Raw genomic sequence first — 25,067 nt, 5'->3', positions numbered from 1 at the left:
TACGCTGCAGAACATTTTGGATTTTTTTTTTTTTTTTTACGTATTTTACCTACTGTGCAGGTGGTAGACTAGAGGAAGCTAGATAAATGGGTTTGTATTCTATTGTTTTTTGGCATTTCATATCCTGTTCTGAATCAACCATGATTTACAGCTTTCTCTTAATTTACAATTTTAGTCTGTGTTTGCAATGCTTTTTGTATTGTTTCCATATTAGTGTACTTGCAACAACACAGCTGAGTACTCTTTGTGATGTGTTTTTAATTTACATTACCGGTAATTTATTTTCCCTCTCCAAGTCTAAGCAGTGCTGAAGCAGAAAGGTTTAGTAAAATGTTAACAAAAATTATACTTCCTTCTCTCCCATTCCAAAGTCGTGTTTCTTCTCTTCTCATTTTGTTCCCCTGGTGTGTGTGTGTGCGTGCGTGCATGCTTGCGTGTGTGTGTTTTTCAGAGATAGCTCTTAATATTTTGCCAAACCTTTGTTTGTCAATACTGTTTGGACCTTAGAAAAAGAGGGTAGACACCCCAAAAGCTTGTCTTGAAAACCTAACTGTTAGAGCAAATATAAAAGGTTCACAGACAGTACTCTGCTGAATTTTTATTTGAATGTTATGAAGCAATGTTTAGTTTTGTTAGTCGTTGCTTTGGCTTTGCTTCTCTTCACACCAGGATATTTGTCATATCCTATTCTTCTGTGTGTCAATACAATTGTTGTGAATTAAAGTAAAAATGTCTCCAAAGGCATCTTAAATACAAGCAATTTTTTGCTCAACATTTGCTGTATTTGACTTGTTCCTAAATGTGATACATGTATACACAACTAGTAAAAGGAGACGTACAGCCAAAGCTTGCTTGGCTGTACTTCTGTGGATCACAGGAGTGCAGTTCGTTTTGCAGTCCTGTGATCCATTTTCAGCCGACAGTAGGCTAAAGTTCGCTGTCGGCTGACACCACTCAGCTGGTGCAGGCTGGGGAAAGATCCCAACTTTAAAGTCGGTATCCACCCATATCCCTGGACCGGCAGCTGGCTCAGCCTCTCAGCAATCCACTCAGAGCCTGCCCCATCCCCTCTCGCCCCCTCTACGGCCTCATGCTTCAGTGAGTGCAGGGGGGCAGAGAGCTGCAGACTGGCAGTCCTGGCTCTCTACTCAGAGCGGAGGGAGAGAGTTGAGCGATTAGTGGTGTCTGATTGGTCAGTTCTCACACTTAGAACCAGCCGGGGACAGATGCAGCATCGGATCTATGCTATCCACCTAGGTAAGTATAATTTAAAAAAAAAATATTCCTAAACTTCCCTTTAAAGTTGATAGTACTTTAAAGTTCATATAATTGAAAGAAAAGGTTTTTTTGGCCATACTTTTGTTGTGGTTCAAAGGAGTACATTTACATTTGTCGTCCTGTGACCCAGAGTCAGCTAATAGCTGGCTTTTTTTAGGGTAAAGTAAAAAAATAACCTTAACATTTTTTTCATGGATTCTTCATTGGACACTTTATATTAGAGATCACTGTAAACAAGCATTACGTTGTTAGGAAGCTGTCCATAATAGTCTGCTTATGGGTTGTCTGTTTTATTAAAAAAAATATTAAGGTCTTGTTTTCAATATTTTCTTTTTAGAACTGGTTAGTGCAGCTGAGAAGGAATCCCCAAAAGAAGACTTGGGAAGTGAACAGCAACTACTCTCTCATCTGTTACCAGCAGCTGAGCCAAAAAATCAGCAAATCCATCGCATGTTCCTTCTGCGAGTTAAGCTTATGCATTTTGTTAACAGTCTGCACAATTATATGATGACCAGGGTTAGTATATTTATACTTGTTCTTATAAGGTCATTGGGGTTATACATTTTGAGCTCTATTAATCTTTTCCATAGATTGTGTTGATTTCCAATCATTGGGATTACTTGTGATACCAGGGGAAATGTAGTATATTTTGAGTTATTATGGTACTGTTTACCTTAAAGTAATTTCTGGTTTGTAATTAAAGAATAACTAAATTCAAGGATAAAGTCCATTGCAGCTTACAAGTCCTTATGTTTGGAGATTGCATTTGTTTTTTTACCAGGCTAAGACCGCAAAATCAAGGTTATTTTTCTCGTAGAAAATTACTAATCTCCTCCACTCCCTATGTTATGATGCTAAAGAGTAGAAGTGTTCTAACACAATTCCCCTCGGGTTACATCACTGCGGCTCCAACAATACATTGTGTTTTCACCCTAGGACAGGAATGTGTTACTGCCAGTTACTGGCAGGATCACTGGGTGATAATAAAGAAAAACAGCCTGCTAAATCAAAACCAATGCAGCTACATCTAAGGACCTGTACGTTGCAATATTACTTTCTTATTTCTGAGTCTACATGTACTTGTAAAAAGGATCAGTAAAATACTGTCTTTGGGTAGTGCTGCGAAACAGGAAGCCTGCGCATGTAATGAGAAAATTTAGCAGCCTGCATGTACATGCAGTATATAATTACAAATTATTAGTAAAATACAAGTTTTGTAAGATGAAATTGTTAGTGGTGCAGGTATAGGGCACCTACTCTGGACATAAACTAATTATGCATGGAAGGATGTCAAGCTTGAAAAGCAACTACGTTGCTGATTTTCAGAAATCAACCTGAATTCACTCTGTAAAAGATGATGATTACTTACTTGCCTGATGGGGACTCCAATCATTGATCTTTGGAATAGTTGAGGCCACTGCTGCTATTTCATTTTCAAAGGTATCATATATCTGCCTTCCAAATACACGCTGTTGTCCTGCCAGCCGCTACATATTTACAATATGTAATGGTGTAGAAGAGCCTGCTGGAGAGATCACAAATTGCTGAGGAGGACCAAGTATCTGAAGCACCTGGAAGAGTTCAATGTGAAGATTCTGCTAAAGGCAATACTTTTGCAAGGAGCAAAGATTGGAGTCTCCACCAACTGAACAGGTAAGTATACTTCTTCTCTTACAGAATGACTTTAGTTTTGTGTTTGTCAATCAGAAACAGGGTTGCTATAAAGGAAACTTTCTTTATTCCCACAGTGTTAAACTGGGAAGTCAGTTTAGGTTATGTTTTAGTCAGTTCTATTTAAATCCTTGCAGCAAAATTCAGCACGCATCTCAAACTAACTACTAAGTGGACCTGAATATATCATCTAGAAATGGTATTCTGCTCAACAGTGCCCTGCACACTATGTAATTTGTCTGGATTTCCTCCTGAAAAGTAGCAGTGCACTTCCTGGAATGTGAGTGTGCCTAGACATCCTGTGTACAGCATTATAGCTGCATATCTGCAATATGAGATCCAAGGTACTCCTACCTCTCATAATCTCTGGAGATTTGGAGTAAAATTTTGTTGTGTCACTACTGTGCTGCTCACTTTAGCCCTTGCTGGGAGCTCTGATGTGAGGAAGCAAAATCTTGTCTCTGTCAAGCCAGCTGCCATACAGAGACACAATGCAGTACAAGGCCTAGTAAGTCAGCAACAGAAATAGATCAGCTGCATGGAGACCACAGGCAATACTGATGACTAGTCATTTTCCCTCTTCCTGCCTTTTCTTGGGTACAGCTTCCAGAGTTCAGTTCCTTTTCAACTTAATGTTGTATGATTCTGTGCTGGCAACTTCCCATCAGACTCCAGTAAATAGGGACAAGGCTATTGTGCATGCAAAGTAAAGGTGTGGCAATTAAATTCATAGAGTAAAATTCTGGGAAATACAGAGGTTTCACTAACAAGGCAGTTGAATGCAGAAGATGAATTACCTTATTAAAGTCAGACCCATTCAACAGGTAGACTATGTAGCTATGTAAGGACATTGTCTTATCTCTATGATTTTAAAATTGAACTGATAACAATAGCTTCAGGTTCTTTTCAGAAAAAAAGCTAATATGTAAAAAAAAATGTTTTCTTTTCATTAGATTCTTCACAGTACGGGTTTGGAGTTTCAGCATCAAGTAGAGGAAGCAAAAGATCTTGATCAGCTGATTAAAATTCATTATAGATATCTTTCTACAATTCATGACCGCTGTCTTTTAAGGGAAAAGGTATGAAGGCACTGGTTGATTTTTTATTGCTGCCATATTTTACATTGAGGCAGTAGGAACTATATACTGTCAACAAATATGTAGGTTCTGTTGCTTCGGATGGAAGTTTAGTCCTCCAAGGAAGCTTTATTTGTTTGTGTTCTCCAGGATTCCTTTTGAATGTGGTTTAAAGATGGGATTTGTTGAGGGGCAGGGATACCTATACTCTGTAAATTACTACAGATGTTATTAGAACAAAGTAAATGGATAAAATAGATAAATTGTTGTTTGCCATGGCTTACTACACAAAGTACTTTTAAAGGGAATATCTCCTAGTTTGTCAGAAGATGAATAGCATAAGTATTTCTTAACTGAAAAAATATCCACTAGTTTGCAGAAGTTGAATTCAATTTTACAAACCATAAAAAACGTATGAGAAGGAAAGCCAGTGTGATGATGTCCTGCGAAGGTTATGTAGCCTGAATGAGGATATAAAAGTTTACTTGGAATAACAACTTGTTGAAGACCATTGACTTTAAAATCTTAAAATGGATGTGCGGTCTCTTTAAATATAATGCGATTACTCAATTTAATTCCGATCAATCATGTTATGTGAAACTGTATAAATACAAATACAAAAAACAAATCATACATGCATGTGATGAAAACAATACAGCAATTCATAAACTAAAAACATAAATGTAAAAATAAATTAATACGTTTCATGCGCCATATAATGTAAATAAAGTGCAAAAGTGCTTGAATAAATAAATATGAGGTGTGTCCGGAATATAATGAGAATAAAGTTCGTACGCTCAAGCAGGGCTCTGTGAAGGGTGAGTCTGGCCAAGGTCATTTGGGGTGGGGTTCCAGGTAAATGTTAGAACACTGATCAGTTGCATGCCAGCCCTGTCAGAGACGAGACTTTTTTTTGTGACACCCTGATCAAGTGCCTGATATTAAGAAAAATGCAAGCGAGTTTGGAACAGCGGTACGTGATCAAATGTAGTGTGAAATTGGGTAAAAGTGCACTTTTGGAAATAATGAGGAAAGCTTATCAAGAATCTGCGCTATCATCTGCAAACGAATACCAATGGCACAAGGACTTCAAGGAAGTCTGAGAAGGTTTTAAAGGTGAACAACGATCAAGTTGCCACTCAAAATTGTTTTTGAAAAGATGGCTCACTATCAGAATGGTTGCAGAGGAAACGAATATTACCAAGTAAATGGTTCATGAAATCATGACTTGAACATGAGAGAAGTGTGTGCAAAACTTGTTTCAAAGAACTTGTCACCTGATCAGAAGGAACACCATCAGCTCCTTTTCCAAGACCTGTTGGCCTATTTGGAAAAAGATCCTGATTTTTTGAGTCGAGTGATCACAGGAGATAAATCCTGGATGTTTGCGTATGATCCCAAGACAAAAAAACAAAGTACAGAATGGCACACACCCATGTCACCTAACCCCAGGAAAGGTCGAATGAGCAAATAAAAAGTCAAATCAATGGTCTTTACTTTTTTTTTTTTTTTGATACACATGGGATTGTCCATAAGGAATTTGTACCTACTGGTCAAATGGCGAATTAAAAATATTACCTGGAAGTTATCTTGGTCACTTGAGACAGAGTTTTTTATGTGTACCCTGAGATCAGCTCAGCTTGGATACTTCATCATGATAATGCACCGAATCATAGTGCTTTGGCTGTCAGAGAGTTTTTGGCTGAAAAACGCATCATGGTGCTTCCCCATTCACCCTTCAGCCCCGACTTGGCTCCTTGAGACTTTCATATTCCCAAAGATGAAAAGAGCTTTGAAAGCATACCATTTGGTAGGGTGGATAACGTCCAAAGAACCACTATGCAAGCTTTGAACGCCATCCCACTTGAAGACTTGCAGGGATGCTATGAAGAATGGAAATATCTCAGGGAGCATTGTGTACACTTACGAGGTGCATACTTTGAAGGAGACAATGCTCAATTGTAAATAATAATAATAGAATAATAAAAGAATTTTTAAAAAATCATTCTCATTATTTTCTGAACATGCCTCATAATTAAAAGTTCATCAGAAAATTCATAGCCCTCAAAATCATCCCTAACTGGTGCTGTTAAATTTCCACCCAGTGCTGGTGCCTCTGCAATCGCTTCACCACCTTCAAGTGTGCAACTCTTTACCAGAGAAAGCAGACCTCTATGCTATAGGAGGTCAATATAGCATGGATGGAATAAACCTACGATCTCAGCAGCGTCAGCTCGGGGTTTACCTCTGGCACCTTGTACCATTAGATGACTTTAACCTCCCTAGCGGTATGATTATGTCAGTATTTCTGTGCTCAAAGCAGTACATTGTTTTCAATGGAAATATGTTGTTTTTTTTTATTGTAGGCCTGTAATTCTTAGGAATAACTCAATGAAATCTGTTTAAACAAGAGTCTAGTAGACTTCCTTGATGCAATAAAGTTTAATAAATTTAAATCATAAATTATAATATACTAAAAAAAAATTATAATAAATAATGTAATCAAATCAAACACACAGAACTCTGTCCAAACAATATTATATAGACACTGCATTTTCTAGAACACATCATGGGGGTGGTATATTTTGAAACACGGGACTGCTCAAAGTCCGACATCGCAATCAGGACAGTGGAACCTTGTTTCCTTGCGGATTTTTTTTTCCACTTTCATCTCGCCGAGAGCAACATACCACGCACATCCGTGTATGTGCTGCCTTTTTTTTGGTTGGTGTGGATGTGGTCCATAAAATGACGTCCAGTCAGGCATTCTGGGTTGACAACTCCCACAGCACGTCGTCCGGATCTACCCACAGACACTGATGGTGTTTGAGGAAAATGGATTCCGCCACTTTACAGATAAAGTCCACATGAACCACAGGCTTGTCACTGTTTTTGCGGAACAGAATATAGGCATTCCACAAGCACTGTTCCAGAAGATGACGGAAAATCTTTTTATAGTATTTCCTCTGCTGCTTTCTCATCTCCCATGGTGCTGTTGTAGTCAATAACAACCTGCGGCTTCTGGATGTTTTTTCCACCTTTTGTTTGTACCATCACTGTGGAGGCATTGTGAACAGTACTCATTAGGCACACATACTTCTTGTCCCGCCATCTCAATGCCATTATTTTTCCTTTTTTGCCAGGCAACGAATTCTCCCGACTTCAGTTTGTTTTTTGCAAACATTGATGGCAGGTTGCGCCAGTTAGCCCGAACGGTTCCCTATGCATCCATTTTCTGCTGCAGAAGAACCTCGTAAAGTTCTGGAGAGGTGTAGAAATTGTCCGTTGTTACACAGTAGCCTTGGTTTAGCAGAGACTCAATCAGTGACAGGACGGAAGATGTTGCCATTCCGTAGTTGCTGTACTTGGGATCAAATTTTGTTCCTTTGCCGGCGTATATGACTGTGTTCCAGATGTAGCCGGTAGAGGATTCGCACAGAAGGTAGGATTTGACGCCAAATCGTGCTCTCTTGGATGCGATCTATTGTATCCAGCTGAGCCTTCCTTTGTAGGCCATTAGACTTTCTTCTATGCTAATGTCTCTCTCTGGCACATAGCTGTGCTGGAAATTTCTGACAATTATTTGGGAGACTTCCCAAATTTTTTTTAGCTTGGGAGCCGGATGAGTTGTTTCATCAAAATCCTCATTGTTTGCGAAGTGCAAAAATTTCATAATAAGGGAAAAGCTGTACTCCGACATTATTGTGCCAAAGAACGGCGTGGAGAGCATTTTGTTGGTGGTCCAGTACCACTTCTGCAGCGCTTTCCCCACCACTGCTTGCAGAATAATTAGGCCGAGAAACGGCCAAATGTCCTCTCTGGTCACAGGTTCCCACTTTCTGCTTTGTGAAAACCTGCTGTATGGAGCAGCTAATTGTTGCGCTGCGTACCTATTCGTCTCCGTCACAATAATGTCAATAACCTCATCGGTCAGAAACAATTCTAAGTACGCCAAGGGGTTGTCACCTTCAACGTGGACTTTCATACCAGGTGCGCCGGTAAACGGAAATCCTGGTGGCGCTGGCGTACCACAATCAATAGTGCACCACGTTCGCAGATCACTCGCGTCAATCTCAGATTCGCTGCTGTCTTCACTGTCGGTGTCTGAAGACAAATCACCACGAGTCAATATCGCTCAATTCAAGTATCTCCTCACTGTCGCTGTTTGCTAGCTCATCATAAACCACCTTGGCGCTAGCGAGAGTGCAAAACTGTTTTTAGTCACAGAAACTGAAAAACTGCACTACGGAAATATCTGAGGTAAAGTTACAATGTATGCACTAGAGTAACACTTTATTTTGACACAGGTCTATTTTTAAAACTCCCGCCTCCCGCAAGCCCCGCCCCAACGGCACAGTGCAGCTGTCTCACGCTGATCACACTGATCAGCGTGAGATAGCAGGGAAGGAGACGGGGGGACGGACATAGGGGATGGCTCTAGGCAGCTGCAGGACCCGGGACACGGATCACAGGGACCAGGTATTTAATTTGCGGTGACCCCGAGTCTGGCTCGGGGTTACCGCTTTTGACAGCTAGATTCAAGTCTGAGCCAGGCTCGGGAAAACCGCTAGTGAGGTTAATATGCTTTCAAGGGCTCTGTTATCTCATCAACTTGATCAAATGTATGCCAATAAACACCCAAATCCAACCTTTGCACCACAAAATATTTGTTGGATGCCACCTACTCTTCTGACTGTACTCCTCTGGGACTGCTGAATACAAGCCACATGAGGTGTTACCCTGATCAAAGCATGAAGTTTCACATAGAACAGGCCATTCCAATGTATTTGTAAGAATGCACTCTTAATTAGGGTAACAGCCCATGTGGCTTGTATCCAGCGGTTCCAGAGAAGTCATGCTCAAAGAGTAGGTGGTGTCCAACAATTGTTTTGAGGTGCATAGGCCGAATTTGGGTGTTTGTTGGCATACATTTGATCAAGTGTAAAATACAACTGCAACCATAGGAAAAATACAAAGATGTCAATACGTTCAGTTAAACACCATTAAAAGGAGGGAAGGAATGGCTTGTTTGTGTAAGTAAACTGTGGCATGCAGGTTGCCCTCACTTGTTTATGAATAGCCATTTTGTGGCCCTGATGTTTGCTTCTACCTGAAACAATTAATAAAATAAATGTTAGCAAAAGTTATTTTTTTTAACACATCTAATGTTTGAAACACTTCCTATCCCTTTTCAGCCTCCAAGCCAGATAAATCAACTTTATAAGTGCACACTAGGAGTACAGTCCTAACGCCAACTCGGTGACCTTTCTCAGTGACAGGCTAGAAAAGTATGCCAAGCTGAATATTATTACAGGTAATTTATATAGCGCCGTCAATTTACGCAGCGCTTTAAATATACAGTGAAGGAAATAAGTATTTGATCCCCTGCTGATTTTGAATGTTTGCCCACTCACAAAGAAATGATCAGTCTAAAAATCGAATGGTAGGTGTATTGTAACACTGAGAGACAGAATAGCAACAAAAAATTCAAAAGAAATGCATGTCTAACAAATTATGCACTGATTTGTATGTTCATGAGGGAAATAAGTATTTGATCCCCTTCACAAAACATGACTTATGACTTAGTACTTGGTGGCATCTCTCTTGTTGGCAATCAGCGGTAAGACGTTTCCTGTAGTTGGCCACCAGGTTTGCACACATCTCAGGAGGGATTTTGGCCCAATCCTCTTGGAAGATCCTCTCCAAGTCTTTAAGGTTTGGTGGGTGACGTTTGGCAACTCGGACTTTCAGCTCCCTCCAGAGATTTTCAATCGAATTAAGGTCTGGAGACTGGCTAGGCCACTCCAGGACCTTAATGTGCTTCTTCTGGAGCCACTCCTTTGTTGCCTTGGCTATGTGTTTTGGGTCATTGTCATGCTAGAACAGCCATCCACGAACCATTTTCAATGCCCTGGCTGAGGGAGGAAGGTTCTCACCCAAGATTTGACGGTACATTGCCCCGTTCATCGTCCCTTTGATGCGGTGCAGTTGCCCTGTCCCCTTAGCAGAAAAACACCCCCAAAGCAAAATGTTTCCACCACCATGTTTGACAGTTGGGATGTGTTCTTGGGGTCATAAGCAGCATTCCTCCTCCTCCTCCAAACACTGCGAGTTGTGTTGATGCCAATAAGCTCGATTTTGGTCTCATCTGACCACAACACTTTCAACCAGTCCTCCTCTGCATCATTCAGGATGTTCAGTGGCAAACTTCAGACAGGCCTGGACATGTGCTTTCTTGAGCAGAGGGACCTTGCGGGCACTGTAGGATTTCAATCCTTGTCGGCATAGTGTGTTACCAATTGTTTTCTTGGTGCCTGTGGTTCCAGATGCCTGGAGATCATTGACAAGATCCTCACGTGTAGTTCTGGGATGATTCCTCACTGTTCTCATGATCATTGACACTCCATGAGGTGAGATCTTGCATGGTGCACCAGATCTAGGGAGACTGACAGTTGGTTTGTGTTTCTTCCATTTGCGAATGATTGCACTAACTGTTGTCACCTTCTCACCAAGCTGCTTGGCGATAGTTTGGTAGCCAAGTCCAGCCTTGTGTAGGTCTACAATCTTGTCCATGACATCCTTGGACAGCTCTTTGGTCTTTGCCATGGTGGAGAGTCTGGAATCTGTTGTTTGATTGCTCCTGTGAACAGGTGTCTTTTATAAAGGTAACAAAATGAGATTAGCAGCACTCCCTTTAAGAGACTGCTTCTAATCTCAGCTTGTTACCTGTATGAAAGACACCCGGTAGCCAGAAATCCTGCTGAATGAGAGGGGATCAAATACTTATTTCCCTCATGAACATGCAAATCGGTGCATAATTTGCTAGACAAGCATTTCTTTTGAATTTTTTGTTGCTATTCAGTTTTTCAGTGTTACAATACACCTACCATTCGATTTTTAGACTGATCATTTCTTTGTGAGTGGGCAAACATTCAAAATCAGCAGGGGATCAAATACTTATTTCCTTCACTGTATATTGTACATTCACACCAGTCCCTAACCCTCAAGGGGCGCTCAATGCACACAGGCTAGGCCTTTGCAAGTGGTCTTTCTAATCCACTGATCTCTGATGTAATGCTTCTCAGGCCACTATGGAAAAAAATAATCCATTTATTTTTTTCCTGCAAAAATATGTGCATTTATTTTATTTTTTTTCTTAGGTGAAGGTGAACTTAGCTTTTAAGAAGAAACTACACCAAAGATATATCAAATGGTATTTTAGTACAGCATAATAAAACCCATATATGTGAAGAATAATCAATAACTAGCCATATCTATGTTTACCTGATTTGATATGTACCGTATATAACTTTTTACAAACTCTGCCGTAAATATTGCTGAATTATTAAAATTTATTTTTTAGGTGAGCTCTGTGAAAGAAGCCATAATGAAAGTGATGAATGTTGTTCTAATGTTTGCTGATCGCTGGCTTGCTGGTTTAGGAGCTTGGAAGTAAGTAAGGCTATATTTTCTGTCTTACCTGGTTTATAAAGGTTAGAATGCAGTTTAGAGCTGAGCTCCAGGCATACGGATGGATACACAGATGAAACACAAATAGAGCTGTTTACCTGCCAAAAGGATGTGTGTTGTATGTCTGTCTATCCAGTCCTAAGAGTTCACACAGCTTTACCATATACCACAGACAGACTGGTGACCATATACTACAGCGCAAGTCATTGGCTCCTAGTTCTACCCTTTTCTCTTCCAATGTGCAGTGCTGGGGATCACAAAAGACCATTATCATGTCAAATGCATGTATTTGCACATAGGTTGCATTTAAAAATACAATGAACGATTTATGAATTGATGTCTTGTTTTTTTTTTTAAGTAATTGTAAAGGTACATTTTTATTTTTTTTTAAATAATAAAGATGTTATACTTCTCTGTGCTGTGTTAAATAAAGCTGCAACATGGTAGTATAGTAATACCATCCAGCTTTACAGGGCTACCAAAACTCATTGCTGAGATAACCAGTGGTCAGATTTTAGTCTATAACAGTGGTCTCCAAACTGTGGCCCTTTGCTTACTTTTATCTGGCCCTTAGGGCAATATTTCATCCTCTGACCCCAACAATTGGGCATAATCTCCCCCCCCCGACACAATGAAGGGGCACAATTCCTCCAAATGACACTAATGATGGGGCCCAATTCCTCCCAGTTACACCAAAAATGGGGCATGATTCTTCCCACCCATTGACACCAATAATGTGGCACAATTCCTCCCACTGACACCAAAGGAGAGGAAGTAAAATTATGCCTGGAGCTAAATAAATACTGTTTCAAACACGTATGAAAAGGTAGTTTTATGTAATATTTTGCTACAATATAATTTATTTTAAACATGTAGAGCAGGGGAGCTCAACCTGTGGTGTGTGGGCCATGAAAGCCCTCTGATGTGGCTTTCAGCCTCAAACCATGGACGCACATTTCTATTATATCCTGCAGGTTTGGTGCGCTTTTTTTATGCTTTCAGAAAGTGCACCAAACCTGCAGGATATAATAGAAGTCCATGACAAAGCGCAGCTAACCTGCGGGAAATTCAGAGCTGTACTGCACCAGAGGTGCCGGTAAACCGAAACACATCAGTTTGAAAACAGCTTTATAGGGGGCACAGGACAGTAAGGGCTCGCTTACATTTGCAGTTTGGGGGGTGGTAAAATACCATAGTTGAGACCCTCCCACAACCACTGGTGTAGCATCAGGGGTCACAGTGGTGACCCCGCCTCATGCTCCAGGGGGCCCATGTGGCCTCCCTGTCACATTCTATTTTACACTTGGATGGGGGGGGGGGCATCATATACAGAAACTAGTCTAATCCATTTTCCGCCTTCTGAAAGCCAGCTGCAAGAGGAAAATGTTTATTATGCTATTCAAAATAATAAAAAAAAATCAAAATTCTGAGCCATTTCATTTCATTCTGGCTCTCGACTGGTTACCAAATCACTTAGGTGGCCCCCGCTCTTGTATGGTAAAGAAACCTACTAGCTACAAACGTTTCAGGTTGTAAAGATTTTCTGTAATAGCTGATGTTTTTTGATCCAGGGCTGAATCTATTGTGAAGATGGAATCTGACTTTACAAACTGCCACAAATTTCTTGTCAAAGTATTAAATAAAGCAGTCTGTAGAGGATCATTTCCACACTGTAAGTACTTTGTTAATATACACACACCTTATTTGTTTTATTTTATAACCATGAGAGGTATGATGAGTTGAGTAAAAAAAATTGTTAAATAGCTGTTACGTTTGCATGCATTTTGGCCCTTATCAGTGCAAATTGTGGGAAAAACCTTTGATGTTTGGAAGTGGAGATTGTGTTTGCATAATTTTACTGTGTACATATTTTAACTAGTTGCCGACCGCAGATAGCCGAATGACGGCTGCACTGCGGCCGGCCAGTTCTGAGTGGACTTCATATGACGGCCTCCCAGAACGCGCTCTCCTGCGCTCCCCAGGGGGCGCGCACCCGGCGATCTCCGTGATCGCTGTGTCCTACGAACACAGCTGATCACGTGATGTGGTAAAAGGCCAATCACAGCGGCCTTTTACCACGTGATCAGCGGTGTCCAATGACACGCTGATCAGAGGGAAATGCAAGTGCCGGTTCTCGGCTGCACTTTCCTCACGCTGTCAGATCGTGAGGAAAGTACTGCCGAGAACCGGCAGTTGTCAGAGCGGGGATCGGCACCGATCTGATGATCGGTGCCCAGCAGTACCACCCGCAAGTTCCGCCCACCTGTGCCCAGCAGTGCGCCCACTAGCTCCGCCCACCTGTGCCCAGCAGATCACCCACCTGTGCCCAGCAGTGCACCCACCTGTGCCACTCTGCAGTGTCACACACCTGTGCCCAGAAGTGCCACCCACCTGTGCCCACCCACCAGTGCCACCCACCAGTGCCCACCCACCAGTGCCACCCACCAGTGCTGCCAGTCAGTGCCACCAGTCAGTGCCCAGGGGTTGTGCCAGTCAGTGCCCAGCAGTGATGCCAGTCAGTGCCGTCTATCAGAACCCATCATCAGTGTCACCTATCAGTGCCCCTATCAGTGCTGCATATTAGTGCCGCCTATCTGTGACACCTCATTAGTGCTGTCTATCAGTGCTGCCTATCCGTGCCACCTCATTAGTACTGCCTATCAGTGCCCTTTAGTGCTGCCTATCATTGCCCATCAGTGCAGCCTATCAGTGCTGCCTCATCAACGTACATCAGTGAAGGAGAAAAAATACCTGTTTGAAAAATTTTATAATAGAAACAAATAAACTTTTTTTTTTTCAAATTTTTTGCACTTTTTTTATTTATAGCGCAAAAAGTAAAGCGCCCAGTGGCGATTAAATACCACCAAAAGAAAGCTCTATTTGTGAGAAAAAAATGATCAAAATTTCATATGGGTACAATGTTGCATGACCGCGCAATTGTCAATCAAAGTGCGGCAGCGCTGAAAGCTGAAAATTGGCCTGGTAAATAAGGGGGTATAAGTGCCTGGTAGGCAAGTGGTTAAAGGTGTAAAATATCATATTGTCTCGATATTTTATTAACTTGTATTGATGAGAAATGTTTAGATAGAAAGTCCTTCCACTTCTTGCATAAACTCAAAAAGATGATTTAATAATAATGTTGCATAAAATTAGAAATAAAATATTGGAATACAGAATGTTTAAATAATGTCCAAAAAATATAGTTAAGTTCTTGATAAGATTGTATATATGTATATGTTTGTGTGTCTGTGTGGTGTATCGCATCAAGGCTTCTAGCAAAGTGTGTCTCTCTGTCTTTGTTCTGCTCTTTTAGCAGCTTCAGCCCCCACCTTTTCCTAAAAATGGGCTGGTATACTTGTAGTCCCACAAAGATAATTGACACCAACAGATTTATTAAAACAAAACCTCCAGTCAACTTCTCCAGAGTCTATGTAACTTTAGCTTACATAGATGGGAAAGATGGGGGGAGGGAAAGCTAATTACTACCACGTTGCTTGAATGTAGAGAAAACCAAGATATATGTTCATATATGTATACACAGACTATATAAAGTCTAATTACTTACTTTTCCCAATCAAGAACAAATATAAATATAATAACTCAATTATTTTATTAAGATCCAACTCATTCATACATATGTTAGTACTGTTAATAAGAAGATATTGGGTTAAGGAAAGCTTCTAACAAAGGGCTTGTTCACACCATTGTGCAGAGCCATCCGTTTTTCTGTACGCATTCTGAAAGGACACAACAAAATCAATTGTTCTCTGTGTCCAGGGACCAAATCGGTGTCCCAATCTACAGTTAGGTCCATATATATTTGGACACAGGCACAATTTTCATACTTTTGGCTCTGTATGCCACCAGAATAAATTAAAACGAAACAATCCAAATGAATTTGAAGTGCAGACTTTCAGCTTTAATTCAAGGGGTTGAACATAAATATTAAGTACAAATTTTAGGAACTGCAACCATTTTTGTACAGTCCCTCCATTTTCAGGGGCTCAAATGTAATTGGACAAATGAATATAATCATAAATAAAATGTTGATTTTTAATATTTTGTTGAGAATCCTTTACTGGCAATGACTGCCTAAAGTCTGGAACCCATGGACATTACCAAAGACTGGGTTTCCTCATTTCTGATGCTTTTCCAGGCTCTAACTGCAGCTGTTTTCATTTGTTCTTTGTTTGTGGGTCTTTCTGCCTTTAGTTTTACCTTCAGCAAGTGAAATGCATGCTCAATTGGGTTGAGATCAGGTGATTGACTCGGACATTGCAGAATATTCCACTTCTTTTCCTTCCAAAGCTCCTGGGTTGTTTTTGCAGTGTGTTTTGGATCATTGTCCATCTGTACTGTGAAGCGCCGTCCAATCAACTTTGCTGCATTTGAGCAGACTGTATACCTCTAAACACTGCAGAATTCATCCAGCTGCTTCTATCTTCTGTCACATCATCAATAAACACCAATGACCCAGTGCCACTTGAAGCCATGCATGCCCATGCCATCACACTGCCTCCACCATGTTTTACAGATGACATTGTGTGCTTTGGATCATGAGCTGTTCCAAGCCTTCTCCACACTTTTTTCTTCTTGTCATTCTGGTACAGATTAATCTTAGTTTCATTCGTCCAAAGAATGCTTTTCCAGAACTGGTCTGGCTTTTTTAGATGTTTTTTGACAAAGTCTAATCTGGCTTTTCTGTTCTTCAGATTTATGAATGGTTTATACCTTGTGAACCCTCTGTATATGCTCTTGTGAAGTCTTCTCTTGATTGTAGACTTTGACAATGATACGCCCACCTCCTGGAGAGTGTCCTTCACTTGTCTGGATGTTGTGAATGGGTTTTTCTTTACCATAGAGAGGATCCTCTGATCATCCACCACTGTTGTCTTCCATGGACGTCCATGCCTTTTTATGTTGCTGAGCTCACCAGTGCGTTCTTCTTTCCTCAGAATGTACTAAACTGTTGATTTGGCCACTCCTAATGTTGCTGCTATCTCTCTGATGGATTTGTTTTGTTTTTTAAGCCTTACAATGGCCTTTTTCACTTGCATGGACAGCTCCTTTGAACGCATGATGTAGGTTCACAGCAATAGATTCCAAATGCAAATACCACACTTAGAATCAACTGCAGTCCTTTTACCTGCTTAATTGATGAAGAAATAACAAATGAGTAGCCCACACCTGGCCATGAAACAGTTTTTGATTCAATTGTCCAATTACTTTTGGTCCCTTGAAAAAGGGGGGATGGCTAATCTTAAGAGCTGTAATTCCTATACCCTTCTTCCAATTTGGATGTACATACCCTCAAATTAAACCTGAGAGTGTGCACTTTCAGCCCATATCTGTTATATAACTATAGCTTGAATATGTTTTGGTAAAGACCTGAAAAAAAACTAAAATTGTGCCTGTGTCCAAATATATATGGACCTAACTGTACCTGTCCCTCACGACAATCTACTTGTCCTGATAAAATTTTTTTTTTTTTTTTACCCAAAACCGTCTTTAAATCTGCTTAAAGTAATGTCTGGGACTTTTAAAAACAAAACAGGCTTTATGGCGACTTAAACGTGTAATAATTTTAACACTGTACTGTATCTCTCCTCCTCCCCTCCCTGCCTGTCTCCAGCACAGCACCTAGGGACTAGCAGGGAGGGGAGAGACCTCACAGGACAATGAGCACCAATTGGCTGCTCGTCAAGAAAGGGGTGAGTGTCGGGCTTATCCTTTATCCCTTTCGCTGCCAAAGCTGTTTTTGCATTTTTTGCACACGTTAAAAAAATAATTTAAGGCCTGAAGATTACATAAAGCTCCAAAACATATATTTTCTGAAAGCAGAGACCCTAGAGAATAAAATAGTGGCAGTTACAATTTTTTTTATTTCACACGATATTATCACAAAGGTCTAGGAAATGCAAAATTTCTGTAAAAAATACACTTCAGTTAATTTTAGGGCACAAAAAGCAATAAATTATCACATTTTTTTGTAAAATATAAAAGACAAGGTTGCATCCAGTAAAAAGATATCTAACACGTCAAACCTTAAATTTGTACGCGCTCATGAAATGGCAACAAACTTTAGTAACCCTATATTTGCGATAGGTGACGCTTTTAAAGCTTCTTATAGGTCATCGGTTTAGCGTTATGGAGGAGGTCTGGTGCTAGAATTATTGCTTTCGCTCTGGCATGCACGGCGATATGTAACATGTATTGCAATTGTCATTTTCATGTGTAGGCACCCCAGCGCTTTTACATTTGTACGTTTTGTACATATGTGGGGGTTGGGGGAGTTAAATGCTTGGGGGTAACTTTAATTTTTTAAAAATATAAAAAAAAATTTCACTTAACTTTTTTTTTTTTTATCACATAGGGGACACGAAGTCCCCTATGTGATGATTTTTGGTGACAGGTTCTCTTTTTTGAGACATCCAAGGTCTAAAAGATCCTGCATGTCTCCCCTATACTGAGGGTTGGATGATGCCAGGCAATTACCTAGCAAACATCAGCTGATGGGCAGATCTGCCCTCCTTCTGTGTGGAGTTCAGAGAAAGAAAACAAAAGAAGGTAGAATTTCTATAGTGAGAAGAAGATAAAGCACAGAAACATTTAAAAATGTAAATGGTGAGGCTGGAGCCTGAATTATGTCCCTATCATGGGGTTAAGGCGAAGGTTAGGTTTACGGAGATTCACACTCTGTGTTTGTTGAGAATGCATGCAAAATTGCATGCTTTCCAACACGCACAAAAAACGTGCTGCCTAGTAGATGCACAGTAGCACCATTCTTCTCTGCGCAATGCAATTTTGCAAAATGATCCGGGATGCACATTTTCATTGAAATGAATAGGCTGCCCTGCATTCGGGAAAGTGTGGAAAATTGCATGCGCTCCATTGCAGCTGCATGGTATGACTTTAGACTTAGGGTACAGTTTACAGTAATTACAATATTTTAGTATTTGTCATAAAACATTGTAACAATCATTGTTCTATTTAAAGCTATAACCACTTGTCATTTCAAGGGTTACTCTTCCAAAATTACATGATTTTCAAAAACTACTATAATTAAGTTAAGGGCAAGGACAAGTACGTAAATGTTTACGGAGATTACTGAACAAAGAATGAAGATTCGCTATGACCTAGAAAGGCTATGTCATAGGGAATAACTAGAAATGCTAATTGTTCCTAAGTAGTATCCTGAAAAATGTAAAAAAATTTTTTTTATCTGGAATTACTCAGAACAGTGCCTTATATGTGAGGGTGCCTAGGAACTCCTGTGCCCATAGCCTTATAGCTGTATATCTGTAATTAGGCACTGCTGCCTATCACTGCTAGTCTTTGGGTCCTTTCACACACATAATAATTTTTGTTATTAGTTCAATCAGGTTTTTTCAAAGAAAAAAATGGATCAGTCCATATCTGTTTTTCATCAGTTTGCATACGGTTTTTACATCCTTTACCAGTGCAAAAACAGATGCAAGAATGGACTGTATGTCTGTTTACCCTCCGTTCACATCAAGCCCGACTTTGATATTGTGTAACTTACAGTGAAGTTGCATGATTTCAAATTCGAGTGAACCGCCCGATTTCAGGCGTGATTTGCAAGACATCTGACACACGGCACAATTCAGTAACCCCCCCCGTTCACATCGGTGCAACTTGGCATGCGATTTGCATAGCCTGCGACTTGCACCCTATTGTCCGCAATTTGATTGGTCATATCGGTGCATTTCCGACTTTCAAAAGTAGTACATGCACTATTTTTGGTGTGACTTGTATAGCCATCTGTATCAGATGTCTTGTAAATTGCACATGAAATCGGCTGGTCCCCCGACTTTGAAATTGTGCAACTTCACTGTAAGACGCACTATTTCAAAGTCGTGCTTGATGTGAACGGGGCCTAAGCGGTACCTTACCACATCCGAGTATGCGGTAGGATACTGCATAGCATTAAAAAAAAAAAAAAAAGTTTGAATTCACTAAAAAATGCAACTAAAATACCACATGTTATTTTATCAAGTCATGCGCTATTGTAGTAGTGAAAACCATGTGTTAATGTTTCAGCTGTCAGCGGGGTTCCCCTCTGACAGCTGAATGTAAAAGAATTGTCGGCATTTAAAAATAATTTAAAAACCGGTGCGGGGTCCCCCCCTCCATCCATACCAAGTCCTTTGTGTCTGGTATGGATTTTGAGAGAAATCCCCACGCCAAAATTAAAAAAAAAAAAATGGGGTGGGGATCCTCCCCAAAATCCATACCAGACCCTAATCCAAGCATGCAGATCGGCAGGTCAAGAAATGGGGGGATGATTGAGCTCCCCCTCCTGAACCGTACCAGGCCTCACGCCCTCAAATTGGGTGGGGTGCTTTGGGGCAGCGGGATAAAGCCCCCCCCCCAAAGCACCTTGTCCCTGTGTTGATGAGGACAAGGGCCTCTTCCCCACTACCCTGAACTGTGTTTGTGGGGGTCTGCGGGCGGGGGGCTTATCTGAATCTGGAAACCCTCTTTAACAAGGGGGCCTCCAGATCCCGGCCCCCTCTATGTGAATGCGTATGGGCTGCATGGTACCGCTACCCATTAACACAAGAATAACTGGTGTGAAAAAAGCCAGGAGACAGTCTTTGGCAAGTCCTTTATTAAAAGAAGAAAAATAAAAGAATGTCCCTCGAAGTAGATCCAACGTCAATCACGATGCACGCCGCCACCCGAAAAAAAGCTCTTACTAAGATAGCTGCCTCCACACAGAGCAAAGCATTTTGAGGTAGATTTACTAACACTGGTGCACTCAGAATCTGGGGCCGCTGTGTATGATAGACAGCTTCTAACTTCAGCTTGTTCAATTAACCTTTGGCAATAATACCTGAAAACTGGTTTCCATGCAGAGATGCACCAGATTTTGCACTCCCCAGCTTTAGTAAATAACCCCCTGTAAGTCATTTATAGAGAAAGGTCAACTGCAGGGAGATCGCAGACAATACTGGTGACTAGGCCTGTGCCTTCTGCCTGCTTTTTTTTTTTTTTTTTTTTTTTTTTCTTTTTTTGGCACAGCTTCCAGAGTTCAGTTTCTTTTAAAGCCAAGTAGCATGTTGCATAGAGCTATTCTACAACATGTAGTACAGTGCCTAAATGGTTAGCACTTCTGCCTGGCAGTACTAGGGTCGTTGGTTTGAATCCCAACCACGGCACCACATGCCTGGAGTTTGCATGTTCTCTGTGTGACTGTGTGGGTTTCCTTCCACACTCCAAAGACATGCTGGTAGGTTAATTGGCTCCTGTCTAAATTGGCCCTAGTATGTGTATGTATGAATGTAAGTTAGGAACCTTAGATTGTACACCCCTTGAGGGTTAGGGACTGATATGAATGTACAATAGATATATGAGCAGGGCCCTCCTATCCCTCTTGTATTGAACTGTATTGTTGCTGTATTGTCTCCTGCTATATTGTAAAGTGCTGAGCAAACTGTTGGCGCTATATAAATCCTGTATAATATTAATATGTAAAATGCTGCGCAAACTGACAGCGCTATATAAGTACCTGAAATAAAAAAATAAATGTAGTTGACAGTAATCCCTACAGAAGAATAACGCTATCTGTATTTGTTTTAAAATATAGTGACCTTTATTAGAAAAAAAAAAAACATTACTGTATTAGTGAGCTGTTAAACAAAATGTTAACTTCTGTAATTTTTGTTACAGTGGAGTCTTTAGCTTTATCGCTGATGGCTGGTATGGAACAAAGTTAGCACCAGTATGGATAGAAGACCATAAAGGCAGCTCATTCATTGATGAAGCAAACTTGTGTGTACTTATTGTACATAAAAGAGAAGTTTTTGAAAAAAAATATTGTGTACTATATATCACTGTTAAATAATGTGTTAATTCTAAATGTTTCCATCTGTAAATAAAGATATCTTCTTTTTTATATATATATATAAAAATATATATATATATATATATATATATATATATATATATACTTTTTTTTTTTTTTTTTTAAAGTAAAGGTTTGTGATGTTACCATTAAAAATGTTTTTGTTTTCAGTCTTCGTATGTCTGCTTTTGGCTAGTAATTACTGACCCGCTCAGAAAATTTTGATGTAAAAGGGAAATTTAAACCTAGAACTGACTGCGTACTCTCACATTACTACATTGGTGGACCATTAGCTCCTGTCCTATAGCTAATCATTTTACTATCATACATTCACAGTGCACGGTTTCAGGCAGCATAGAAAACACATCCCACTAATTCAAATGACAGCTTGACTGTAAGGGAGAATGATTATGCTGTGCTGAAACAAAAATGTGCTTATCGCTGAGTATTTATTTTGCAGGCACTCTGGATAAATTGTCATTCTCTGGACAGAATGTTCCCTCTGTTTCAGAGCCACAAAGCAATGATTTCCACAGCCTTGGAAATTGCCCAGATGCTGAATAGTAATTTGGCTGTGTTTTTTTTCTGTAATGTTTGAGCAGCTATCTAAACCTCACCAAAGACTATAAGCACTTTAACATCTGTTTAAAGGGAATGTATAGCATTTTTTTTAGATGACGAGGTCTCGGTTGACAGGCGGTAGCTCCCACCAATTCCTGCTGCGGCATGTGTACACCTTTGTCTGCTGCCTCAGCATCTAAAGGGGTATGGATCGGGGGGGGGGGCGTGTGGCATTAATAGCATGATTCAACTGCAGGGTTTTACCACCCCCCCTAACTTTACATGTGAACAAGCCCTTGGGGTGCCGCTGTTGTTTACAAATAAGGGCTCATTCACAGGTGCAGCAAGCACTGCTGCTTCTCTGCAAAGCAATCCCAGTTCCTTTGACAGGTGGTGAGGCGATATGTTGCTTCCTCATCACCTGATTTAAGCCCACGATTTTTGTGCAATGCACCCGATTGTGACACGATACTATGGCAAACCACTTGCCTTCCAGAGAATTCACCCCCCTTCCTGACCAGGCTTTTTGCGATATGGCGCTGTTACTTTAACTGACAATTGCACGGTCATGCAACACTACACATAAATTAAATTTTATGTAATTTTTTTTCCCCCACAAGTAGAGCTTTCTTTTGGTGGTATTTAATCAACTCTGTTTTTTATTTTTTTGCCTGATAATCGGTGAGTGCCGGCTGGGATCTGGTGATTGACATCCCTAGCTGCCAAAGGCGGTGCGGGTAGGGCGGGGTGCATGCGCCACCTACCTGGAAATGCAAATCATGTATATATACAGTGCCTTGAAGTATTCATACCCCTTGAAATTTTGTCATGTTGCAACCAAAAACGTAAATTATTTTATTGGTATTTTATGTGATAAACCAAGACAAAGTGGCACATAATTGTGAAGTGGAAGGAAAATGGTAAATGGTTTTCAACATTTTTTACAAATAAATGTGAAAAGTATGGCATGCATTTGTATTCATCCCCCTTTACTCTGATGCCCCAAACTAAAATCTAGTGGAACCAATTGCCTTCATAAGTCATCTAATTAGTAAATAGAGTCCACCTGTGTGTACTCTCATCTCAGTATAAATACAGCTGGTCTGTGAAGCCCTCAGAGGTTTGTTAGAGAACATTAGTAAACAAACAGCATCATGAAGGCCAAGGAACACACCAGACAGGTCAGGGATAACGTTGTGGAGAAGTTTAAAGCAAGGTTAGGTTATAAAAAAAATATCTCAAGCTTTGAAGATCTCATGGAGCACTGTTCAATCCATCATCCAAAAATGGAAAGAGTATGGCACAACTGCAAACCTACCAAGACATGGTCGTCCACCTGAACTGACAGGCCGGGCAAGGAGAGCATTAATCAGAGAAGCAGCCAAGAGGCCCATGGTAACTCTGGAGGAGGTGCAGAGATCCACAGCTCAGGTTGGAGAATCTGTCCACAGGACAACTATTAGTCATGCACTCCACAAACCTAGCCTTTATGCAAGAGTGACAAGAAGAAAGCCATAAGTCCTGTTTGCAGTTTGCGAGAAGCCATGTGGGGGACACAGCAAACATATGAAAGAAGGTGCTCTGGTCAGATGAGACCAAAATTGAAGTGTGTGTCAGAAAACTAACACAGCACATCACCCTGAACACACCATGCCAACTGTGAAACATGGTGGTGGCAGCATCATGCTGTGATGCTTTTCTTCTGCAGGAACAGGGAAGCTGGTCAGAGTTGATGGGAAGATGGATGGAGCCAAATACAGGGCAATCTTAGAAGAAAACCTGTTAGAGTCTGCAAAAGACTTGAGACTGGGGCGGAGGTTCACCTTCCAGCAGGACAACGACCCTAAACATACAGCCAGAGCTACAATGGAATGGTTTAGATCAAAGCATATTCATGTGTTTGAATTTAGGTCTGGACTTTGACTGAGCCATTCTATTGAGAATCTGTGGCAAGACTTGAAAATTGCTGTTCACAGACGCTCTCCATCCAATCTGACAGAGCTTCAGCTATTTTGCAAAGAAGAATGGGAAAATGTCCTTCTCTAGATGTGCAAAGCTGGTAGAGAGATCCCCATAAAGACTTGCAGCTGGAATTGCAGTGAAAGGTGGTTCTGCACAGTATTGACTGGGGGGGGGCTGAATACAAATGCACGCCACACTTTTCACAGATTTATTTGTAAAAAATGTTGAAAACCATTTATCATTTTCCTTCCACTTCACAATTATGTGCCACTTTGTCTTGGTCTATCACATAAAATACCAATAAAATACATTTTGTGTTTTTGGTTGTAACATGACAAAATGTGGAAAATTACAAGGGGTATGAATACTTTTTCAAGGCACTGTACGTGATTTTGCGCAGCCCTGCCACCCTGTAGCAGTAGTTCTGGGGCAGAGGGAACGTGGTTAACCACTTCCTGTCCGGACACTTTTACCCCCTTCCTGTCCAGGCTAATTTTCAGCTTTCAGCGCTATCACACTTTGAATGACAATTGCACGGTCATGCAACACTGTACCCATATGAATTTTTGAGCATTTTTTTGAGACAGATAAAGCTTTATTTTGGTGGTATTTTTATGTTTTTTGCTATGTAAATGAAAAAGTCCAAAAATTTTGAAAAAGTTTTTCTTATACAATTTTGCAAATAAATAATATTTCATCATAAATCTTGGCAAAAATGTATTCCGTTATCTTTTTAGTTAAAAAAAAATAAAATAACCCAAATTAGTTTATAACCAAAAATTATAATTTTTAAACTTTATACATTTTTATTTTATTTTTATTACATACTGTCACCCTAGCAGTACAGTGTCACCATGGTGACACTGTACTACTTGTGGGGGGTGATGATTTTTTTTTTTTTTTTACACCAATTGCTTTTACACCCATAAAGGCTGTAAAAGCAATAATTTCTCCTTCTCTCTGACTGCATTCTTGCAGCCATTGAGAACTACTGTGTGAGCTGTGATTGGACACAGCTTGTCACATGGTACAAGGCTGTTGTGAATAGCCTTGTACCATGTGACCTCTGATTATTCACAGATTTCACATGTAAGCAATGATGTCAGAAGTGACATCTTGCTTACTACTCTGCATGTGATCACTGATTGGCCAATCAGTGATCACATGATCAGGACCTCGCA

At 40.5% G+C, this 25,067-nt stretch overlaps 1 protein-coding gene across 1 annotated transcript in view; it reads left to right on the top strand.

Annotated features, from left to right (window-relative positions):
* TUBGCP5 (tubulin gamma complex component 5) overlaps positions 1-21,542 on the top strand; it is a 62,685-nt gene extending 41,143 nt beyond the window's left edge. The window contains exons 19-23 of the mRNA XM_089693512.1: positions 1,616-1,794; positions 3,903-4,028; positions 11,389-11,477; positions 13,067-13,167; positions 21,189-21,542. Of these exons, the coding sequence (XP_089549638.1) occupies positions 1,616-1,794; positions 3,903-4,028; positions 11,389-11,477; positions 13,067-13,167; positions 21,189-21,235 (542 nt within the window). The 3' untranslated portion in view covers positions 21,236-21,542. The remainder of the gene's footprint in view (positions 1-1,615; positions 1,795-3,902; positions 4,029-11,388; positions 11,478-13,066; positions 13,168-21,188) is intronic.
* The last annotated feature ends 3,525 nt before the right edge of the window (positions 21,543-25,067 follow it).

This window comes from Staurois parvus, unplaced genomic scaffold (assembly GCF_062004578.1).
Source record: "Staurois parvus isolate SC_StPar_1 unplaced genomic scaffold, SC_StPar_1.0 ptg000634l, whole genome shotgun sequence".
NCBI lineage: Eukaryota > Metazoa > Chordata > Amphibia > Anura > Ranidae > Staurois > Staurois parvus.
Note: the sequence above shows the minus strand (reverse complement) of the source record. Positions and strands in the feature narration are given on the sequence as shown.